The 23,224-nt window shown below is 43.7% G+C and overlaps 1 protein-coding gene across 1 annotated transcript in view; it reads left to right on the forward strand.

Moving 5' to 3' along the window:
* The window catches only part of LOC147442280 (uncharacterized), a 34,305-nt gene extending 11,305 nt beyond the window's left edge, over nucleotides 1–23,000 (forward strand). Inside the window, exons 3-5 of the mRNA XM_086528507.1 lie at nucleotides 21,901–21,988; nucleotides 22,093–22,223; nucleotides 22,402–23,000. Of these exons, the coding sequence (XP_086384633.1) occupies nucleotides 21,901–21,988; nucleotides 22,093–22,223; nucleotides 22,402–22,524 (342 nt within the window). The 3' untranslated portion in view covers nucleotides 22,525–23,000. The remainder of the gene's footprint in view (nucleotides 1–21,900; nucleotides 21,989–22,092; nucleotides 22,224–22,401) is intronic.
* Nucleotides 23,001–23,224: the final 224 nt, after the last annotated feature.

Here is a 23,224-nt window from a genome sequence, read left to right on the forward strand (position 1 = left end):
TTTTTCAATCTAGTTTTCTCAAACCGAAGCAGGACATATTGTTCTTTTTCTAGATTGAGATTCCTTCTTTGCTTGTCTGCTTTTCTCTTTTGTTGCTCTTGAGTACAAAGAATCGCTTGCTTTACTTGTTGATGGGCAATATCAATATTGCGCACAAATTCATCTGCGGCGAAGATATTTTCTTTGGTAACCATAATAGGAAGTAAGAGTGGCTTCCCATAAATAATTTCGAAGGGAGCTTTACCAATTGAGGAATGTATGGTATTATTATACGCAAACTCAATGATTGGTAAGTACTGTTCCCATTCGGATTGTCGTTCCGAAACATAGCACTTGAGGAGATCTAAAACAGTGGCATTAGCGATTTCGCTTTGACCATCTGTTTGAGGATGATAAGCTGATGAAAAGTCAAGCTTAGTTCCCAAGTTTTCAAACAATGCCTGCCAAAATAGACTAGTCATGCGGGGATCTCTATCGCTGACAATAGTCTTTGGCAATCCATGGTGTTTAAAAATCTGAGCTAGAAATATTCTAGCCATGTGATCAGCTTTGATCGTCTTCTTTACTGGAAGAAAATGTGCTTGCTTACTAAATCTGTCTACTATAGTCCAGATTGCATCATTTCCATTCTTGGATCGAGGAAGATCCGTAATAAAATCCAAGGCAATACTTTCCCATGGCGTGTTAGGCACAGGGAGCGGCTGAAGCTTGCCATAAACTTTATGTCTGTCATATTTTACTTTTTGGCAGACTAAACACTCTCGTACATGTTTTTCAATGTCCGCACGGAGTGTTGGCCAAAAGAAATACCTTTCGAGGGCACTAGTGGTGGAAGCAATTCCCCGATGCCCAGCATAAGGAGAATTATGCGCTTCATCCATCACCTTCTGTCGTAAGGGCTGAGCTATGCATATTGCTTGTTGACGATAGAGTGTATTATCCTTGATGGAATAAGGTGGCTTTGAGTGACCAGCTTGAAGATCTGCCCAAATTGTGGCGAAGTCTGGATCTTGAGGATACATCTCGCTGAGAGATTCTAGTTCCTCATGATAAATTGTTGTTAGTGCATTGATCTTTGGACGCCTGGAGAGAGCATCTGCAACTGCATTCTTCGTTCCATAAGTATGTAAAATCTGAAAATGGAACATTGAAAGAAAGTTGGCCCATCTCATCTGCTTTTCTGATAACTTTCTCTGTGTGAGAAAGTAGCGAAGACTTTGATGATCTGTCTTGATAATAAAATCAGCTCCTAACAAATAGTGTTTCCAAATGGAAAGAGCATGAATTACTGCCATTAACTCTTTCTCGTATATGGAAACATGCAACTCTGCATCTTTAAGGCGCCGACTTTCATAGGCTATCACGTGACCCTCTTGGTTCAAGATTGCTCCTACACAATCTCCAGATGCATCGCAGTATACCTCGAAAGGTTTGCGAAGATCAGGGACGGTGAAAACAGGTTCGTGACTGAGTAGATACTTAAGCTTTTTGAAAGCTTGTTTTTGTCCAGACCCCCAATGGAATGGAATCCGCTTCTTTGTCAGGTCATGGAGGGGACCTGCTATCGCGGCAAAAGCTCAAATGAAACGCCGATAATAGGAACAGAGGCCAAGGAAACTTCGTACATCATGTATTGTAGTTGGCGTAGGCCATTCTACAACTGCTTGAATCTTATCAGGGTCCATTCTCACCTGATTGTGAGATACTATATGGCCCAAATAGTGGATTTCTTTTAGAAAGAACTCACTCTTCTTAGCATTCACAAATAATTTGTGTTTGCGTAATTCTTCAAACACTAAGGCGAGATGCTTATAGTGTTCGTCTTCTGTCTCTGAGAAGATTAAGACGTCATCAAAGAAAACGCCTGTGAAGCTTCTATATGAGTCGAAGATTCTATCCATCATTCTGTTGAATGTGGCTGGTGCATTAGTGAGTCCAAAAGGCATCACTAAGAATTCATACAACCCGAAGGTTGTTCTAAATGAAGTCTTATGCACATCCTGAGGAGCTATGCGGATTTGATGATAACCGCTCTTCAAGTCTATACGACTGAAGACACTTGCTCCGTGTAACTTGTCAAGAATGTCGTCAATCCGAGGGATTGGAAATCGATTCTTGATTGTGATCTATAATCTATACACATGCGGAATGTGCCATCCTTTTTCTGTACTAGCAAGACAGGTGAACAATATGGAGAAGTACTAGGCCTTATTAAGCCCTTCTCCAAAAGTTCGTTAACTTGCTTGAGAATTTCCTCTTGCTGCATTAGACTAACTCGATAAGGGGGCTGATTTGGAGGAGAACTTTGTGGGATCAAATCAATTGTATGATCTTCAGGTCGCGAAGGTGGGAGTTCATTTGGAAGTTCATCTGCAAAGCAATCTTTATAACTTTCTAATAACTTAAGTCTTTTTTGCTCTAAAGAGGAAGAAAGTTGTGAAACAGACACCTCTCTCTCTCTTGCAAAAATCAAGTACGTTGAAACACACTTTTTCATTTCTTTCTTGATGGCAATGTGATTGGCAATAGGAATACGCCAATCACCTGCATGTGCAAGTACAAGATACTCCTTTCCTTTATGAGCAAAGGATAAGGTTTTCTGAACATAGTCTGGAATGGGATGCATCTTGTAATGCCAAGGCATTCCCAAGATAACATCGCATCCTTCAAGTGAAGCTAGTAAGAAAGACTCTTGATCCTTGTAGTCGTCGACCTTTAGATTCAACTTCCCTATGATTGGAGTAGAGTTTGAGTTTTGCCCTTTGAAAGCGGATTGTGCTTGAATAGAAACTCCAAAACGGTTGGGCTGCAAGTTCAGGTCATCAGCTAGCTTGGTAGAGATGAAGAAGTCTGTACTGCCAAGGTCAAACAAAATGAGAGCCGGTTGGTTGTTGATGCTACCCAATGCTTTAAGAAGAGCTCTTTCTTTTCCATCCTTGGTTGTATTTCCCTGTACATCTGGGACTGCATTGGAAGAGGGTGGTTGTGGAGGTTTGGTAGGACAATCACCCTTCATATGACCAACTTGTCCACACTTGAAGCATCTTCCTTCACTAATGTAAGTTCGCAACTCAGCAGGAGAGAGATATCTCCCTTTCTTGGGCTGATTTGGCTTTGCTTCTGCTTCGGAGGCGGTTCTTTTCTTCTTTTGAGAAGAAGAAGTAGAGGTAGGCTGCTCATGGAGAGCCTTCTGCTTGGCATGGTAAGTGCTTTGCTCCATCTTCCTGGGAGTACCCTTGTCATGTATTCCATCAGCTATGCGGGCTGATTCCATAGGTATCTGCAAGTTACCTCGAGGGTAAAGCTTCATAGCCTTTTGCAAAGCTTCATGCAATCCTGCTTCAAACTTGCGCATCTTTTCCGAATCGTCAATCTTCTTGAATGGAGTGACTTTCAAGAGAACGTCCCAAAACCTATCCACATAGCGTGGAACAGTTTCGTTCTCCGACTGTGAAAGTCGATCCCATTCTTTCTTTACCTCTTCCTCATAGTTTGGAGGAAGGAACTGTGCGTAGAACTCCTTCTTGAAAGCAGTTCAATCTTGGGTTTTATGATCTTCCAGGATAAGGGTTAACCACCAACTGCTGGCGGTGCCTTTTAGGTACATACTAACATGGTGAAGCTTGGATCTTTCTTTAAAATTCCCTTCAGCAAATGCAACTTCGAATTGGCGGATGAAAGCCAACGCTTTGTCATTATCACGCCGCCCATTGTAGGTGTCGAATTTCACATCTTTGTCTCCCGACTTGAATGCTTTCTGCCTGTGGTGCTTCTTCTTACGATGCTCCTTCTTTCTATGCTTAGACTCCTTATGGACAGGAGTCTTTTCCCTTGAATGCACTTCTTGCTGCGACGGATCTTCTAGGAACATGTCTTCCGGAGCAACTATGTCATCCAGATCCTTCATGAAAGAGAACTGAGGGGAATCAGGAGGATCCTGCTCTTGAACCTTTGGGTTAAACCGCACATGACGTTCTGGAAGTTTCCTGTGCCTCTCGTGCATGCGGGAGGTTCCAATCAAAGGATCTTTCCTTGGTTCTGGCGCCTTTGGGTTCTGCGGGATTTCTCCCGACCCCATTGGCATTTTCTCCTTCCCTTTCTCAAGAGTATGGAGAATCTTTTGGACTTTTGGATGGGGGAGAGCTTTTTACAACTCTTCCACCTGCTGTTGAAGGAGAGAGAACTCTATCTCGAGTCCTCCCATTTCTGCAGTCTGCCAAGAGTCGTCAATCCCTTAAGGAAGAGAGAGATGACCTTGCTCTCATACCACTATCACAAAAATACGGAAGCGAAAACTGACTGTTAAATGCAATTTATATACTCAAGAGACTTTGGAGAGAAAGAGAGAAAGCTTGACACATCATTGGGGACCAGAAGATGGGCTGGTCCCCCCCCCCATAAAGAGAATATCTTTATTACTAAGGGAGAATTCTTTGCAAGCACAGGAACGGGGCGAAAGCCGGTCCTCTATTCTTTCTTGTCCTTCTTCTTCTTCTGACTGAGAGAGTAGAAGAACTGCTCTCCTGACTACTAAGAGGATCTTTCCTCTTCTGTGAGATTTTGGGAAGCTCTCGTAGATGAGAGTCTATCTTCCACAAAACTCATCAGAAGCTCTCAAAAACGAGAGTCTATCTTCCGCTAACTGTGTCTCTTCGGACATAATCATTCCTGCAGACAACCCACGAAGGAAACATGCAAAACACACGCACACACGCTTGCTGTAATTTTCTGCACATAGCCAGAAATTGTTACCTGAGCGCTTTCCAATGCCGAAACGGAGGTCCTTTTCGTGACGGAAATGCTCCAAACTTTGTGTGTGTGTATAGTAGGTAGAGAGGAATAGTTTCCTACTAAAGCTTTGCTGAAATTCACCCTAATACAGGTGATTAGGGGCTGAAAACAGAGAATTTGCAGCAGCTAGTAGAGAGAGAAAAAGAGTTTTCTACTACTTTACGTGATGAAACTTCTCCCACAGTTGCCTATGACCATGAGAGGCCTTGTTCTAGGCGATGGGTGCACAGAGGCTCCACATACACCACAAGGTGCTGCTCTCAAGCTTCAATGGAGAGCTTCACTGCGTAGAGGACGTTCAACTTAGGGGGGGTAGTGCACTGCCAACCTGGCAAGAGGGGGAGAGGCTGCTCTCTTGTAGCCTCCCAGAAGAGGGGGCGCTAGCATGAAGAGAGAGAGAGAGAGAGAGAGAGAGAGAGAGAGAGAGAGAGAGAGAGAGAGAGAGATTGCATGGGAAAGTGTGCCAAGTGGCACACTTACTTTAAAATTTAAAAACCATTCAACTTTTGACTTAAAAAATCCTATGCTAGTTAATGAAATGTGCAATTAAGTGCACAACTGCAAGAGAGAGAGAGAGAGAGAGAGAGAGAGAGAGAGAGAGAGAGAGATTGCATGGGAAAGTGTGCCAAGTGGCACACTTACTTCAAAATTTAAAAACCATTCAACTTTTGACTTAAAAAATCCTATGCTAGTTAATGAAATGTGCAATTAAGTGCACAATTGCTCACATAGATGCAACCAATTAAATTGTTAGCTGCTCCCCAGCGCAATGCCGTACCGACACTGCTCTGGCATTACCTGTTCGCACTTGTCCGGCCATTTGGTCCAGCGTAAATCATTTAAGAATACTTTAACTAACTTATCCTAAGGCCGTAAAATAATCAGGCCTTAGGGTTAATATTCTAAGGACCCCATCTCATTCTTGTGCTTGCACTAACGCGCGTAATTTTCTGAGCTTGAAATCTGAGGCTACTATCTACCTCTTCATTGAAGACCCGATTTCCCAATCGCTAGAGCTTCAGGGTATTTTCTGCTAGGGTCTCCCTGAGGTGCACTGGCCCAAACTTGGGCGCACCTGAGGCCCCAGAATTGCTAAATCTATTCTGATGTGCACACAACTAATTAGATAATTCTTTTCTCGTAAATAATTAATTATTTACAAAGTCTGACTTAGTCACAGTGTGTGTGCAGAGAGGGGTGGCGAAAGCCAACAGGAGAGGAAGCGCTAGCAAAACGATGAGGGAGAGAGAGAGGGCTCACGTTTTTGGGAAAAACTTAATAAGTGAGTTTTGGGTTTTCCCACTTTTATTATAAGCGACCTTTAAAAAATGTGTCCAGGTTCTTGGACAAAGTATAAAAATGTACAAAAAGGGGTTATTTAGGCCTTTAACCCAACAACCTCCCACTTAAAGGCATAAATGACGCTTTTAAGTTAACCAACTCCCACCAGCTGTATGCAATGCTCATGTTGAGCCTTAGCAAGACTCTTGGTGAGAACATTTGCAGGGTTATCTTGTGTGTGAATCTTAGTCAAGGTGACTAGACCATCCTCCAATACCTGTCGTATGAAGTGGTATCGCACATCAATGTGCTTGTCCGTGCATGAAACATGGCATTCTTCGCCAAATAGACAACACTTTGGCTATCACATCCCAAGACAGGAGTACTAGCTAGCATACCAAGCTCTTTGACAAGTCTGCCCAACCATATGGCCTCTTTAGAAGCCTCAGTGGCTGAAATATATTCAGCCTCAGTAGTACTCAATGCCACAATTTTATGCACTCGTGAACACCAAGAGACAGCACCGCCAGCAATAGCAAACACATAGCCACTAGTGGACTTCCTGGTATCCAAGTCACCTGCCATATCTGCATCACAATAGCCCTGCAACTTCAAGTCACTTTTGCCATAGCATATACACCTAGATTGTGTACCTGACAAGTATCTCAGAATGCATTTCATAGCTTCCCAATGTGCTTTGCCGGGATTGGACAACTCCCACCGCATGGGCAATGTCAGGACGAGTGGCAACCATAGCATACATAAGAGAACCACAAGCTGATGCACAAGGGATTCCCTTCATAGCATTCACTGCCACGTCATCCTTTGGGCAATCGGCTTTGCTAAGTTTTGTGTGTGGAGGTAAAGGTACTCCAAGTGACTTAGCTTCAGCCATGTTAAACCTATCAAGTACTTTAGCAATGTACTTTTCTTGAGATAAGAAGAGCAATTTCAGCTTTCTATCTCTCTTGATTCTCATGCCCAAGATGTGCTCAGCATCACCTAAATCCTTCATTGTAAAAGCTGAATTCAGCTGACGTTTAAGAGCATCAATGGTAGACTTATGCTTCCCAGCAATCAACATATCATCTACATATAGCACAAGGATTATAGGACTTCCATCATTATCCTTCTTTGTATACAAACAATGGTCTGAATGACTGCGTTTAAAGCCTTGAGACAGCATAAAAGTATCAAATTTTTTGTACCATTGACGTGATGACTGCCTCAAACCATACAATGCCCTTCTTAGTTTGCATACAAGCTCCTTTCTATCAGGAACTACCAAAACCCTCAGGTTGCTTCATGTAGATATCTTCATCAATGTCACCATGAAGAAAAGCTGTTTTTACATCCATTTGATTCAATTCTAAGTCAAGCACTGCAGCGAGAGCAAAAAGGATACGCAATGTCGTAAGCTTTACAACAGGAGAAAAGATCTCTTGAAAGTCAATCCCCTCTTTCTGTGCATACCCTTTGGCAACTAACCTTGCTTTATACTTGGGCTTTCCGTCAACACATTTGACCTTGTAAACCCATTTGTTAGGAAGAGCCTTTCTTCCTTTAGGCAATGGCACAAGATCCCAAGTATTGTTTGCATGCAAAGATTTGATTTCCTCTTGCATCGCAAGCTCCCACTTACTGCTCAACTCACATGATTTTGCCTCTTTATATGTAAGAGGCTCTCCCTCATCTGTCAACATAACATGATGCAAAGAGGGGTCAAAGCGCTGTATCAACCCTCTGACACGAGTAGACCTGCGTACCCAATGATCTACATTCTCAGGCATAGGTTCTACATCAGGAGGCAACTCATTTTCAGCATGCTTATGCTGCTGAAAATCATTTTCAGCCATGACAGGTGGCTGTCCATCCTCATTTGGAGCATCTAAATCATGTCCTACCTCTTTTGGCCCAAGGTTAACCGGTTGATTATCAATTTCAGCTTGCAGTAATGCATCCTGAGGCTCTTTTTCAACATCAATAGGTGGCAAGAGAGGCTGAAATTTGATCGATTTCTTGTCAATTTCAGAAGATGTAGCATTTTTCAACAGTTTAGCCTCATTGAACACTACATCTCGGCTGCGTACTACCCTCTTAAACTGAGGCAACCATATCCTGTAGCCCATTTCACCCTCTTCCCCATAACTTAGGAAGAGTCCTTGGATGGATTTGGCATCTAGCTTTGTCCTCAAGTCATTACGAACATGGACAAAAGCCTCGCAGCCAAACACTCTCAAATGATCATAAGAGGCAGGTTTGCCAGACCAAACCTCCTCTGGAATGTCATTTTTAGCGTATTGTTAGGAGAGCGATTGCATACATGAACTGTAGTTTTCAAAGCCTCTCCCCAAAACCCATGAGGGAGATTAGCCGTGGACAACATGCAACACACTCTCTCACATAAAGTACGGTTATACCTCTCAGCCACACCATTAGAAGATGGATTATAAGGGGCTGTCAACTCCCTTTTAATCCCATATTCTTCGCAATAACGTTGTCAACTCCCTTTTAATCCCATATTCTTCGCAATAACGCTGAAATTCAGCAGACGTGTACTCCCCCCATTGTCAGATCTCAGACATTTAAGCTTACTACCCTTTTGCGTGGTCACAAAAGCATGAAACCTCTTAAATGCATTAAATGTCTCTCTTATTCTTTAACAAATATGCCCAACCTTTCCTAGTGCAATCATCAATGAATGTAACAAAGTATGATGCACCACCAAAAGACTTAACAGGCATTGAACATACATCGGAGTGAATTAAATCAAGAGCATTAGCTTTGCGCGAGACACCAGAGTAATAAGAAGACTTTTTTTGTTTACCATACAAACAGTCATTACAAAAATTTAACTTGGTGCCCTTTACATCAACCCTCTTCAAAGAGGAGAGCACATCAAGTCCCTTCTGGCTCATATGGCCAAGTCTTTTGTGCCACAACTCCAAATGAGAAGCAACTTTGGCCACTGCAAGAAACTTGCTAGGCAAAGCTTTGGCATGTAAATAGTACAATGTACCACTCTTGCATCCCTTGACAATGAGCATTGATCCCTTAAGCAACTTCCATGGACCCCCAGCAAAAATGGTTGTATAACCCTGTGCATCCATCTGGCCAACAGATAATAGACTCTTCTTGATGCCTGGTACATACCTTACATCTTTAAGCATAAACTCTTGGCCATTGTTTAATGCCAAGCGCACAATGCCCATTCCTTCAATGTCACAAGCATGGTTATCCCCAAGGTAAACCTTGCCATACTTGTCTGCATGATAAGAAGCAAAACACTCCACAGATGGAGTCACATGAAATGAGGCACCCGAATCTACTATCCAAGACTGTGTAGTAAGGCTATCATTTGCACTTAGCAATGCATCAATGACATCTCTACGTGAGATAAGCATGTCTTTTGCATTTGCTACAATAAAATCTGAGGGGCATGAAGCTGCAACCAAGATCTCCTCATTGTCGGATAACTCTGTGATAACCACACTAGAGGATACATTGACAGTCTTCGAATCCTCGGAGGAGGTACCTGCTGATTTTTCCCCTTTCTTATTCTCTGTCCTCTTCTTCTCCTGTGATTCCTTCTTTCTTTCTTGCTCTTTCTTGAAATACCTGCAATTTGGCTTCTTATGGCCTTTTCTGCCACACTGGTAACAAGTCACATCCTTATCCCTAGACTTGCTTTTGCTCCTGTTTTGAGTCTTGGTACCTGTATTTTGCTTCTGATTTCTGTCTCTTGCATTGTAAGCAGAATTGCCACCTTCCCCACCACTAGACTTGCGTCTAATTTCCTCATTTAAGATGGAGCCTCACACTCCATCATATGCGAGGTTGGGACTATTACTCAAAGAAACCACAAGCGTTTCCCACGAGTCTTGCAAAGTTATCAACAAAAATATGGCTTTCAACTTGTCATCAAAAGGTTGAAGCCCAGTATCCTGTAGCTGACTCATAACACTGGTGAAAGCACTTAAGTGCTCAGAAGCCGACTTGGCTTCGTCAAGCATCATGTTCACCAGTTTGCGCATCAAATGCACCTGATTCACAGGGGTGGCATTCTTATAAGTGGCCTTCAACTTATGCCAAATTGCATGTGCACTGTCCAAGCCCTTTATGTCCACCAGAATGTCATCGGTAACAGCCATTTTGATATAGGCCTTTGCCCTCTTGTTGAGCTTGGCCCAATCCTCATCCGGCATATCCTCAGGCTTTACAACAAAAAGGGCGTCCTTACAATCCTTGAGGAACAAAATCCCCTGCATCCTGTCGTGCCATAGGTCGAAATCTGTATCGTCAAATCGCTTGATTTCCATCAAGCTCTTGGCATCAGACGACGAGGAAGTAAAGGCCATTTGCACGGATAAAAATGCAGCAAAAAGTGTCTACACAAAATCTGAAAATTTCCAGTGATCACAATGTACAATACGTTGCATACAATGTGCTGAAAATTTCAGCAATTAACAAGTACCCCCAATGCGTACTTGCATAAACCCACAAAAGGCGTACATAAACCTCAATTTGTGTACATAAAAACAATCCAATTCTGAATTTTCTGCAAATTTACTGTTTTGGCGCATCAATTTGCATCAAATGGACCTATTTTGAGTGGGAAAAGCAAGGGGCATTCACGAGAATCGATTTAGATCACCTGCGTTTTGCTGTTTTGACCTGTAATTTTTTGGTTTTTATCTGTTTTGACCTAATTTCAACCTGTTTTAGGCTGTTTTGGGAACCCTAATCACCCTAGGTGACACCGAAAGCAAGGGGCTTCGCGATGAAAGCGGAAATTTGACGTAAGAGAAGCCTTTTGCCTGCTGTCCAGCCACCTGCGCAAAGCTTCTGAAACCCTAATCTGGCTCTGATACCAGTTGTTGAGCGCACGACGGTGTGTGCAAGTGAAAGAGCACGCGAGGAAGTGCAGTGTGTGTGCAGAGAGGGGTGGCGAAAGCCAGCAGGAGAGGAAGCGCTAGCAGAACGATGAGGGAGAGAGAGAGGACTCACGTTTTTGGGGAAAACTCACTTATGGGGAAAACTCAATAAGTGAGTTTTGGGTTTTCCCACTTTTATTATAAGTGACCTTTAATAAATGTGTCCAGGTTCTGTCCAGGAACCTGGACAAAGTATAAAAATGTACAAAAAGGGGTTATTTAGGCCTTTAACCCAACACCTAAAACGTGCAAACCCTAAAATCTACCAAAAACCCTAACCCTAAAACTTGCAAACCCTAAAAATTGCCAAAAACCCTAACCCTAACCCTAACCCTAGGGTTGTAGACTGAACCCGGAAAAAAGCGCTGATATGATGACTTGGCACCGTACGGAACTTTTTGGATTTTGCACTGGGAAAAAGCAGCTTTTGCTCTACGCAAATTGAGATAGAGAGAGAATACTTTTGCTTATTTTAACAACTCAAGAGAGCTTGAGAGAGGAAAGAGCCTTTGCTTTTGTTTTTAGGCTTTTGATTTGAAGCTTTTCGGGGCTCTGCTTTTGGCATCCCTTGTAAACATTAAATAAGTGGTTTGGGCTCCCACTCTACAGAGCATCTAGACGCAGAGTCTGAGAGTGAGACCCGACCCACTCTTGTACTTTGAACACTGATTAATACATAAAGAAATACCGAAAGGGGCGCCAGTCTCTGGGGCCAATATCTCTAGGCACGAAACTCCGCCAAGCCATTGCAAATCTATTGTGAATTGTGAACTGTTTTGAAGTGGTTATTTGGTGCTGTTGTGATTGATTCTTGACTTGGAGTGTCCAAGTTTGTTACAACGGTATCAGAGCACGACCGATTTCTCTTCTATGGGAAATCCGATTCCAATTTTTTTCCGCGGTACCTATGGCTTCACGCAAGGATCAATCGACTCCCTTTGTATCCGGAGATGCGGGCAGGGATCACAACGAAGATTCCAGCAGAGAGTATGGCCCGCCTCGGCCTACTCAGCGAGCAACGAGAGGTGAAGCGTCGTCAATTGATCGGCGATGCAACAAAGATGATGCTCAGTTTTGTGAAGGATCCGAAATTTGCAAAATATATGAGCGAGACTTCTTTTCAGGAAGTGCACGAGTACTCAGGCGGAGCAATGAGAGGTGAAGCGTCGTCAATTGATCAGCGATGCAACAAAGATGATGCTCAGTTTTGCGAAGGATCCGAAATTTGCAAAATATATGAGCGAGACTTCTTTTCAAGAAGTGCACGAGTACTCAGGCGGAGCAACGAGAGGTGAAGCGTCGTCAATTGATCGGCGATGCAACAAAGATGATGCTCAGTTTTGCGAAGGATCCGAAATTTGCAAAATATACGAGCGAGACTTCTTTTCAGGAAGTGCTTGAGCATTGGCAAAAAACGACAACACCACCTCCGAAACCCGCTCTCAAGAAACCTTCTGCTCACAAGACCTATTCAGAGAAGGAATTAGAAGAGGTGGTTGATGCACGGATTGCTCAGCTTTTGACGCGCTGAACAAAGCCAAAAAGCACTGATTTCCCGGGTTATTTGGGTTGTCAATCGACATTTGATAAAGCAAAGAAACAGAAGAAGCGTGTTCGATTTGAAGAAGTCCCAGTTTTTCTTCTGACGATTCTTCTAGCTCTTTAGATTCGAGCGAAGAAGATAGAAAAGGCAAAAAGCGAAGCAAGAAACAACGCTTCGGAAAGGGCAAGAAAAAGGCAAAGAAGTCTAAATCTCGCCCAGTGAGTGACAGTTCTACAGAGGACTCGTCTACAGACAGTTCAGACTCTGATGACGACAACTTTTATGCGAACAAGAAGAATTTTTAAAAAGCCAACCAGTATGACTTTCTGGAAGATAAAAGCAAGAAAGTCTGAGAGTTTAAGGAAGGTGGACAGTCGATCAAATCTGACACTTTTTCAGGATACAAAGATGCTTCGAAAGCTTTGTCTTTTATAGAGCAGTTTGACATCGCTTTCGCGGGAGGATGCTACTCAGAGCACTCCAAGATTCGGAGAGCTGCCTTGTAAGGTGCAGCGGAATGAATGAAGTATTTTCTCAAGATTAGTGATCTATATTTGCTCAAGGTTCCTTTTAGTTCTTAGGGAAGGAGAGAGCCTTCCGTCTTATGGAGAGTGCTATGATCACGAACAAAGTGAGTGGATATTGGGCGTGCAAGTGTATGAGACTGAGAGAAGGAGAGAGAAGAGATACAACACCCGAGAGGTTGTAAAACCCTCTTCCGAAGGCCCCACTCTCGTCGGCGAGAGTGGTCTACTTTTTGATTGCACAAAGTGGTACAATGCGTATGCAATGGACTGATGCAACTTGGACTATACCGATGACTACGACGGTGACGACGACGACGACTTGATGGCTGAAATCTGTGGTCTTCTATCTGCTGAATTTCGGGACTGTTTCGGTGGCTGAAATTGACTGTTTTGGCTGCGTTTTAAGGGCTGAAAATGCTGCTGCAAGTGCTCCAATTGTGGCTGAAAGTGAAATCGCTGCAGCAAGGCAAAAACGCCAGCAAAAACACTAGCTTGGCTGGGGGTTTCCGGCGATGGCCACTGCAAAACGCTAGGGCATACGGTACTGCTGCTAGCGATTCTGCAACTGCCAGGCTTGGAAGACTTCTGGCGAGGATACCAATTGAAAACGCTGGGCTGAGGTGTGGTGAGTGAAACCGGCCTGTTATATCCAAAAAGGGCGGTAGACCTTAGACTTAAACCTTATTTGCTTTCACCCATTTAATTTGTCGCCCACTTTACAAGACACAACAAAGGGGAAAGGGATACATGTTGCTAGACTGCACTTGTATGAGTAGACCGACACTAGATTGGCCCCTAAATTAGGCGCCCCTTTCGGTATTTCTTTATTCTTTAACAGAGGGAATAAAGCTGTGGTTCCCTACAAGCTGCCCCACACAATATTGGCTGAATTTCCACTGTTCTGGCCCGATTTTGGCAGCATAACTGTACTAGGACCCTTCACAGTCAGTATCCCCACGCATTGGATGACTTTCCCGACGCATACGGACACTTTGCAAAACCTGGCGAGAATATGCAACACGCTGAATTCTCTGTTTTTTGCCCCGAAAATGCACCAGATCACTTGTACAGCGGTCCCCTCGCGTCCCCGAACCTTCTGGGGGTATTAGGGTCCGTTTAGGGCCAAAACCCTAAACCTGCAAAAATACACAACATGCTGTAATTCACTATTTCGGGCTCCGTTTTGCGTGCCGGTCACATCCATAGCAAGTCCTCGAGCTCCCGCACCTGTAGGGCTACTTGCCCTTTGAATCGGACGCGATTTCGCACGTGAAACGTCTCCGAATCATCTGTACCTGCGGGGGATTAGCGGCTAGCTAATCTAGTACGTGTGCAAGAGTCTCTTGCCTGGGCAATTGCGCATGAATCCACACAACTGTACATTGGTCAATTGAAAATCCCACTAGAGGGGCATAACATACTGCCATAGGGGAGAGAGAGGGCAATGCGTAGCGTGCAGGGCATCACTCTTGGCACCGTACTGTACATAAGAGGGAAAGGAAGCACTCCATAGCTCTCAATCTGTGACAAAAACTGAAAATGAGTCCGCTTGCTCCTAAAATCAGCGCCACTTCTTCCTGCATGAGGAAAGAGCACAGAAATGTGCCACTAGGCACATTTACAGGCCATTTCCCATTTCGGGGTTACCACCTAAAAATCTCCTGATCGGTTGCCCAGTTGACTTCACGGCAGAGTAATAAAATGTTCCCCTTGTCATTCCGGAGGTAATGACGCCAACACATTTTCAGGTCCCAAAATAGTAGTTCCCTAAATTTTAGGAGATGCTGCCATTGTATCTTTCTAGGTCATCTGACCCTCTTTGTACATTGCAGCCACACCAAGAACTGAAATGTAGCCTCTGTAGCAAAGGATTCCACTTTGGCTAGTCAATGACCCCACTTTGGCTAACCGTAGTCCTTGTCCAACCTTAGTGCTCTCTTGCCCTCAGGCCTGGACTCCCTTTGAACAGTTCCACACTAGCTATGCGATGCAGGGCAGTTAGATTTCCTGAGGGGTGTTTCCAAAAAGTGAATAAATAAATAATAAGAAAGAAATCAACAAAAAGGATAGATAGTAGTCACACGTTGATGACAGCGAGTGTGGGGATCCCAAAAATGCTAGGGGGTCTGAGAGGGTACTGCTGAGAAGTTGCCTGTTGAGCGGAAGCTCCTGCTGCTTCTCCTGCCAGAAAGTGCTAACTTGGGTTTGCTTATATATTAACTTAGCAAAATTGCCCTACCTACTTTTGTTGGAAAGTCACTAAAAAATAATAAGTGAAAATACCAAAAATAGGGAAAATAGTCTAAATGCATTGGAAAATTTCCCTGACTAAATCTCATGGATTCTGAAGGGAATACTGATGATCATGTTGTGTGCAACCGGAGGATATGCATCTACACTAAGTGATTGGGCATGCACGGTCTACGAATAGACTCCCAAAAGTGCCAGATCACTTCTAAATCTAGACTGACTGGACTGACTGAACCTTGTTGTGGTGTAGCTTGTCCACGGACACATAGGGTTGGGATGTGTCACGTGACATCCCCTCCTTTTCAAAGTGAGGTACTGGTACCGAACTGTATGGCGTCGAGGGAGATCGCCAATAGCATCGGGAATCTTGGAAGGGACTCTTCGTAGGCCCACTGTGATGTGTGGGTCGTGCGGTACTTGAACTTCATAAAGGTCTGCAACGCTTGCTTCTTTGGGCCGCGCCGAAAGCGACACAAAGTCTTCTGTGGCTCCTTCCTTGCTTCAACTTCGTCTAGAGTCATGCTTCTTTCGTCTTCAAGAATCTCCATGGTTGAAAATTCCTGAAACCATTTCCAACTCAAAAACATGACCATACCCATTCCATGTAAAGTGAGTGGAAAAAATCTTGTCTTCGCTAAAGACTGTGTATGCAATGTAGATGAACATAGATACGGAGTGACAACCCGTTCATCTAACACATGCAAACAATGAGATCGAATCTTTCTGTTATGATCTAATTCAATCAACTGTGGCAATTCACAACGGAAATGCCCATGCTTGGTGCTCATACTTTCATGTGCTCTTTCTACAACTGTGTCATGCCAAGGAAGAGACATGGAATGTGACTTCCTTACATACATACTTTTCAGCTTTTCACGAAAAATCCGCATACATTCGTGCTCATCCATGAGAGAAATGTGCTCAATATACAATATGTCATGCCTAGGAAAAGGGATCACATAACGATGCTGACTAAAATACAGGAAACGATCACGAATGAAACATTCGAACAATGTGTGCGTATTAATCATGCGAACACATAATACTTTCTGTGAGGGTTCTTTGGACCAAGGCTCGAGAGCCAAGATCGATGCGTCTTGAATGACCGAATCGTCCTGTGGGGGTTCTTTGGACCTCGACTCGAAAGCCAAGATCGGATCGTCGTGATTGATCGAATCTACAACGAGGTTAGCTTCGCTAGAAAAAGCATCCACTAACACATCATTCTTGTGAACAATCACATCATCGTTATGCTTGTCTTTATCATCCAAATCATCATGCAAATCATTATCATTCAATTCCTCATCATGCTTCTCATAATAATGTAAATCTTGTGTATCATGCTGTGGAGAAAAAGAGACTGAGAGAGTCTCCTTAATAGTCCTTATCCCGAATCCTTTCAATCTTGTCCTGCATATTAGCAATGAGAGATGGAGAATGAGCAATATCCTCTCCCTTAATGACAGTAGGAGAATCACTTTTGGCATTGAGAGTTAAAGTGTTAGCCTCAAAATCAATGAGAGCATTAGTCTCACGAAACCATCGAATGCCCAAAATCATATCACATTCTGAGAGAGGAGAAACAACAAATCTTCTAGTGAAGGCAGTCTGTTGAATTGCAAACAACACATCAAGGCACTCCTCTGTGATGAGAGCGTCCATACCGGGAGGAAAGCCAAAGACCTCGATAGAAGATATCGGACTAACTTCGAGACGGGCTCTCTCAACAAGAGAGGAACTGATCACATCATGCATACTACCTGGGTCAAACAATATGACAAAATGGTGCCCCGACGTACGACCATAACATTTAATGAGAGAATCATCAATGGGAGGGTCCTGAGAAACTTGGGGCACACTCGTGTTATCATTCATTGCATTGACAGATGTAGTGGGTGCTGTGGGTTCTTTAGATTCATTGGATTCAAGCTTAGGACATGTTCTTTCTATGTGACCCTTAATGTGACAATGAAAACAACGACCTTCTTTAGAATACGTGCTTTGTTCTTCCGACGTGATGTATCCTCATACAATTCCTTGTGCTACCTTTTCATATGGAGTAAGCTTAGGTTTAGCAATTGTGTCAGCCTTACCCTTAGATTCATTGGAAGAATTCTTTGATGAGAGACTGTTGGAAGATTGGTTAGAAGAGTTATCATTCTTACCATTCTTACCGTTCTGAGGGTTTTGAGAAGTCTGCGAGGTACTTGTGGAAGTCTTGTTCTCCTTAGGCTTTCCCTTGTTGTGCTTCATCTCCTGTGCGAGAGCAATCGTTCCGCCTTGTTGAGATCGATTGGATCGAAGACTTCGACATTGTACTTGATATACTCGTCCAATCCAAAGAGAAAAGCCTCTTTGCGCTCATCATCCGATTTCCGTAATCGAGTGCCTAGCTACAAAACACGATTAGAGAAAGACATGACTGGCATACCATTTGCTTGAGAGAGCGCCAATCGTCTTTCAATCGTGCGAGGTACTGAGGTGGCATAAACCACGCCTTTAGCTTGTCTTGGAAATCAGCCCAATCGAAAGAAAGGGGCGTGAATCCGTTGGTTGCCTCTAGGTGCGCGGCTAGTTGTGCCTCTTGCCATGCGTGGTAACAATTGATGTCACTTTGCTATTTCGTGTCTTCTTAGTTGTCGCAATCGTAAAATAAGCATTAAATTGATGCAACCAAGAATGAATAACTGTAGCATCCATCTTACTGTCATACTTATTGAAAGTCAACTTTTCTGTGACTGGATGGTTGGAATCCGCATCGTGGCTTGCGCCACTTGACGAACTCCCACGATCTTTGGGTGGTTCGGACTTTGAGGCTAGCGCTTGTTGAAGCAATTCTTGAGTGCGGAGCTCTCGTTGAGCCTCACGCTCGGTCTCCAAAGCCAATCTTTGAGCGGTACGATCGGCCTCCAAGGCCGCGTTTCTTGCCGTCTCTTCCGCCTTTCTTAGTTGTTTCCGTTCTTTGCGTTCGTTGCGCTCGCGTTCTAAAGCAAGTCGATTGTCTTCTTGTTTTGCGGCAAGTTTTGCGTTTCTTTCGTCGCGCTCCCGGTCCTAAGCAAGGCGATTTGCTTCTTGTCTATCCATCATGGCCATCATCTGCTTGACCATTGCCTCCATAGGGTTTGGTGCACTTGGTGGCATAGATGGCGAAGGGGGAGGGTTGAAGAAATCATGTCCGGGTGGGGAAGAGTCTTTGTCGCCTCTCTCACGCTCATCACCTGTATGCGAAGTATCCATTCCGCTTAGGGTGATGACCATGCACTATAATCTTGGGTTCTTAAGTTCGCGAGGAACTTGGGTTCTTGAGGGTCTTGAGTTCTTGAGGTTCTTGAGGTGCGTGATTCTTGAGGGTCTTGGGTTCTTGAGGTTCTTGATTCTTGAGGGTCTTGGGTTCTTGAGGTTTTCTTTCGCTTGCAAATCGCGTTGGAGAAGGATCTTCTCTTCACCCGAGTTCTACTCCTTTTTGCGGGTGCTTTTTCCCACCTCACGTCGATTGGCCGGCCGCTAAGTGCACGGTCCGCTCTCAATGAGTGAAAAGAGACACAAGGGGAGGCTGGACAAGCCCTTCTTTCTTGGGATTCCTGTCACTCTTCAACAAAACACGATAGGAATCGACACGCCCAAGCGAACTTGGGTTCGTGCGACCGCAACAAGCAAAAAAAATTATTGTGGTTCTTTCCTTGAGTAATGCAGAACACTTCCAAAGCTCTGATACCAATGTAAGGTGCAGCGGAATGAATGTTGTATTTTCTCAAGATTAGTGATCTATATTTGCTCAAGGTTCCTTTTAGTTCTTAGGGAAGGAGAGAGCCTTCCGTCTTATGGAGAGTGCTATGATCACAAACAAAGTGAGTGGATATTGGACGTGCAAGTGTATGAGACTAAGAGAAGAGAGAGAAGAGATACGACACCCAAGAGGTTGTAAAACCCTCCTCGGAAGGCCCCACTCTCGTCGGCGAGAGTGGTCTACTTTTTGATTGCACAAAGTGGTACAATGCGTATGCAATGGACTGATGCAACTTGGACTATGCCGATGACGACGATGACGACTTGATGGCTGAAATCTGTGGTCTTCTATCTGCTGAATTTCGGGACTGTTTCGGTGGCTGAAATTGACTGTTTTGGCTGCATTTTAAGGGCTGAAAATGGTGGATCTCTGCAATGCTTCAAGGGGTGTCTCTGCTACTATGTCTAGGGCTGAAAACGCTATTGCAAGTGCTCCAATTGTGGCTGAAAGTGAAATCGCTGCAGCAAGGCAAAAACGCCAGCAAAAACGCTAGCATGGTTGGGGGTTTCCGGCGATGGCCACTGCAAAACAGTAGGGCATATGGTACTGCTGCTAGTGATTCTGCAACTACCAGGCTTGGAAGACTTCTGGCGAGGATACCAACTGAAAACGTTGGGCTGAGGTGTGGCGAGTGTGGGGATCCCAAAAACGCTAGGGGGTCTGAGGGGGTATTGCTGAGAAGTTGCCTGTTGAGCGGGAAGCTCCTGCTGCCTCTCCTGCCAGAAAGTGCTAACTTGGGTTTGCTTATATATTAACTTAGCAAAATTGCCCTACCTACTCTTGTTGGAAAGTCACTTAAAAATAACAAGTGAAAATACAAAAAATAGGGAAAAGAGGCTAAATGCACTGGAAAATTCCCTTGACTGAATCTGATGGATTGTGAAGGGAATACTGATGATCATGCTGTGTGCAACTGGAGGATATGCATCACTAAGTGACTGGGCATGCACACTAAGTGACTGGGCATGCACGGTCTACGAATAGACTCACAAAAGTGCCAGATCACTTCTAAATCTAGACTGACTGGACTGATTGAACCCTGCTGTGGTGTAGCTTGTCCACGAACACATAGGGTTGGGATGTGTCACGTGACATGCCTCTTATTTTAAGGGGAATGCTCGAACTTGGTGGTCCACGCTTCTTTTAAGCAAGACTGTGCCAGTTAAATGGCTGAAATTTAAGAAGCTTTTTATTTCTTCTTGGCTGACGCATGTCATGGATTTATTAGCTCTTATCTTCATCGCCATGTCTTTGAAGGAAGATCAACATCGGATACATGTCTTCTGTATTCGCATTCGCATGTAGTGTGCATCCACTTCGGTCGACAAGAAAACCCTTGGAAATACCTTCGAGCACCCTTTCCTTTCAGCTTCATCCGCAATGTTTTCACAACAGGACTGTTCGAGTTCGTACTTGCTTGCAAGGTAGAGTCAGCACGAAGGTTGGTATTCTACGACATTAATAAGGCTACCTGGTAACTCGTACGGTAGGTGTTTACATCGCACCATATCTACATTCGCAGTATCCACATGTTTGGAGGAAGCTTCATTGGTTATGCATTCACATGCATCAGAAGCATTCAACATCAGAAGTACATATAAAAGTGCGGTAGTTGTGCCTCACCTTTAATAGGGGGGGATGTCATGTGCGCACTTCACTTGCGCTACGTGGACATGTTCTGCCATAGTCTAGCATGATCCAATAGCTTAGGACTGAGCTTGGCACCTTTGTGAGCTTCTACAGGATGTGCATGTTCACAAGGGTGCTAGAACACTTCCTAGGCTACCTAAACCCTAGAAGTAGGAACAACTTGTCCACATGCACATAGGGTTAGATGTGCACGTCAAAAGGACACTATTGTTTGTGGCAGAACAACTAGGAGGCTAGAGCATCGAGAGTAGACAATATTGCAGGGGAACAAGAGGTACATTAGGATCTAGAAAGGCAAAAAGAGCCATGAGAAGAGAAGCAAAGAAAATGAGAAGGGGGTGGTAGAGGTAGACAGAGATGCCTCCAGTGAGACATGTTAACAGATGCAAGGAGCCATCCCGCCAGCATGTCTAAAACCCATTAGGATTCCTCGGGATTCTACGGCGCCGTCCTCTTTGGTAGAGATACCACCTGCATCTCCCGGACACATTAAGGTCGTGGCGATTCTATTATGCCTTCATTCAACTTTGTTAGTGATGCTGTTCCACTTATTGTGCATATTGTACAGTTTGAGGAGAATTTTCCCCCTCTTGGATTACAGATGTATATGTTAGGAGATCTGAGAGAAATAAAACCAAGATATAGCCTTGGTTAGTCATTGTATATTTATGGATATTTTTGGGTTCATAAAATATAGTTTTGGGATCGTACCTCTTTGGTGATCCGCTTTTGTACTTTTTATCTTGAGGTTGTGTCCTCGAGCCGTTTAATTTAATAGATGAGAGAGAGACACACACACACACACACACACACACACACACACACACACACACACAGAGAGAGAGAGAGAGAAGAAGGAGAGGAAGAAGATTGTTTAAATGTTGTAGGAACCCAAGAGACCTTAAAGATCTATCCGACGAGGAGAGTTGAACTCAAGACCTGTTATTCAAGAGGGAAATGACATAACCAATCTACCACACTTTGGTGATAGAAAGGTTATACCATTTTCCTTTTTCTATTAGCACACACACATACACCCAAGAAGAAGATTGTTTTAATGTCGTAGGAATCTATCCCAATAGACCTTAAAGATCTAGAGAGAGAGAGAGAGAGAGAGAGAGAGATGGCTGGTTGCAGGCAGGAAAAATTATTGCCAACCTTATTGTGCTAGGATCTGGAGTATTGCTAAGGGCTTTCTCTCAAGCTTATCGTCAGGCAATAGCTAGTAAGTGGATCATTTTAAACTGGAGTGGAGCTTACGCAGATTCTATGTATGGTTGAGGTTATTTCCCCTCATAATAAAGAAAGCTTTGTTGTTTTGTTTGCTAGATGCATCAAGGACGGGTGTGGCACAAGAGACAGTACAAAATCTTACCAAGTCAAGCAAAGCAATGACAGAGCAGGAAGCAAGAATGATTTTGGGTATCAACGAGAAGGCATCGGTGGAGGAGATGCTACAGGTGCCAGCATTTTTCATGTCAATGTCTGTGCCAGTTTACAACAAACTGAAATGACCAAGAAATATTTAACATGTGTTTGGGATTCTAGTTGCAGCTGATATTGTGCCAATAATCTCATGATGTTTCAGCAGGCTATATAGGTCTATGTCTGATTTCAGTTTTTCTCTCTTTTTGGCAGAGATATGAGAACCTTTTTGAGAGAAATGCAAAGTCTGGCAGTTTCTATTTGCAGTCAAAAGTTCAAAGAGCGAAAGAGTGTTTAGAAGCTTCACAACAGGCTAAAGCGGATCCGAACACGTAGAAGGGATTTCCTTCGTGGAGGCAAGGTTTAACATAATGTTGTAGCTGCTTATCTTGGCAGATTGATTATCATTCGAATGTGCTTATAAGGGAGGTATTCAAATGGGTACTTCGTATTGGATCAGTCTAGAAAGGTCAGATCTTAAAACCCCGGCGTTTCAGTAGTGACAAAACACTGCTGAAACACAGGTTATGGGGTTCAGCTGTTTACATGGGTTGGCCCATGAGTGGCAGCAGGAAAAATTTCAAGGGTTGTATAGGCTTGCAGTAGTCTTTCTGACATGTCAAGTTCATGTTGATGAACTCGAGTTTATCGAGTGGTAGTGGCTATTCTGCTACACGCTCCCTGTGTTTGTGTAGGTGGACACATTTTTGGGGTATGAGTTGTTGAGCTCATATCTAAGTAAAGCTCACAGTTTTGTAGAATAATGGCCTTCGTTTTTACAGTCGCAATTAATCTACTTTTGCTTTTGTGTTTGTATTGGACGTGAGATATGGATTGCCTATCCTTTTTTGTTAGTAGCAGTTCTCACTGTTTTTTTCCTTGCATTTTTTGGGACAAATCTCATTAGAGCTAGGGCTCCCCAGTTTTTTATTAGTAGCAGACACGTAGTTGCCACTTGTGTAGGGTTTCTATTGAGATATTTTATGGGATAGATAAGGAAAATTTATTTTGTTTTAGTCTGTTCAAAAGGTCCCTT

Source organism: Adiantum capillus-veneris, chromosome 14 (assembly GCF_014529385.1).
Source record: "Adiantum capillus-veneris isolate H3 chromosome 14, ASM1452938v2, whole genome shotgun sequence".
NCBI classification, from domain to species: domain Eukaryota; kingdom Viridiplantae; phylum Streptophyta; class Polypodiopsida; order Polypodiales; family Pteridaceae; genus Adiantum; species Adiantum capillus-veneris.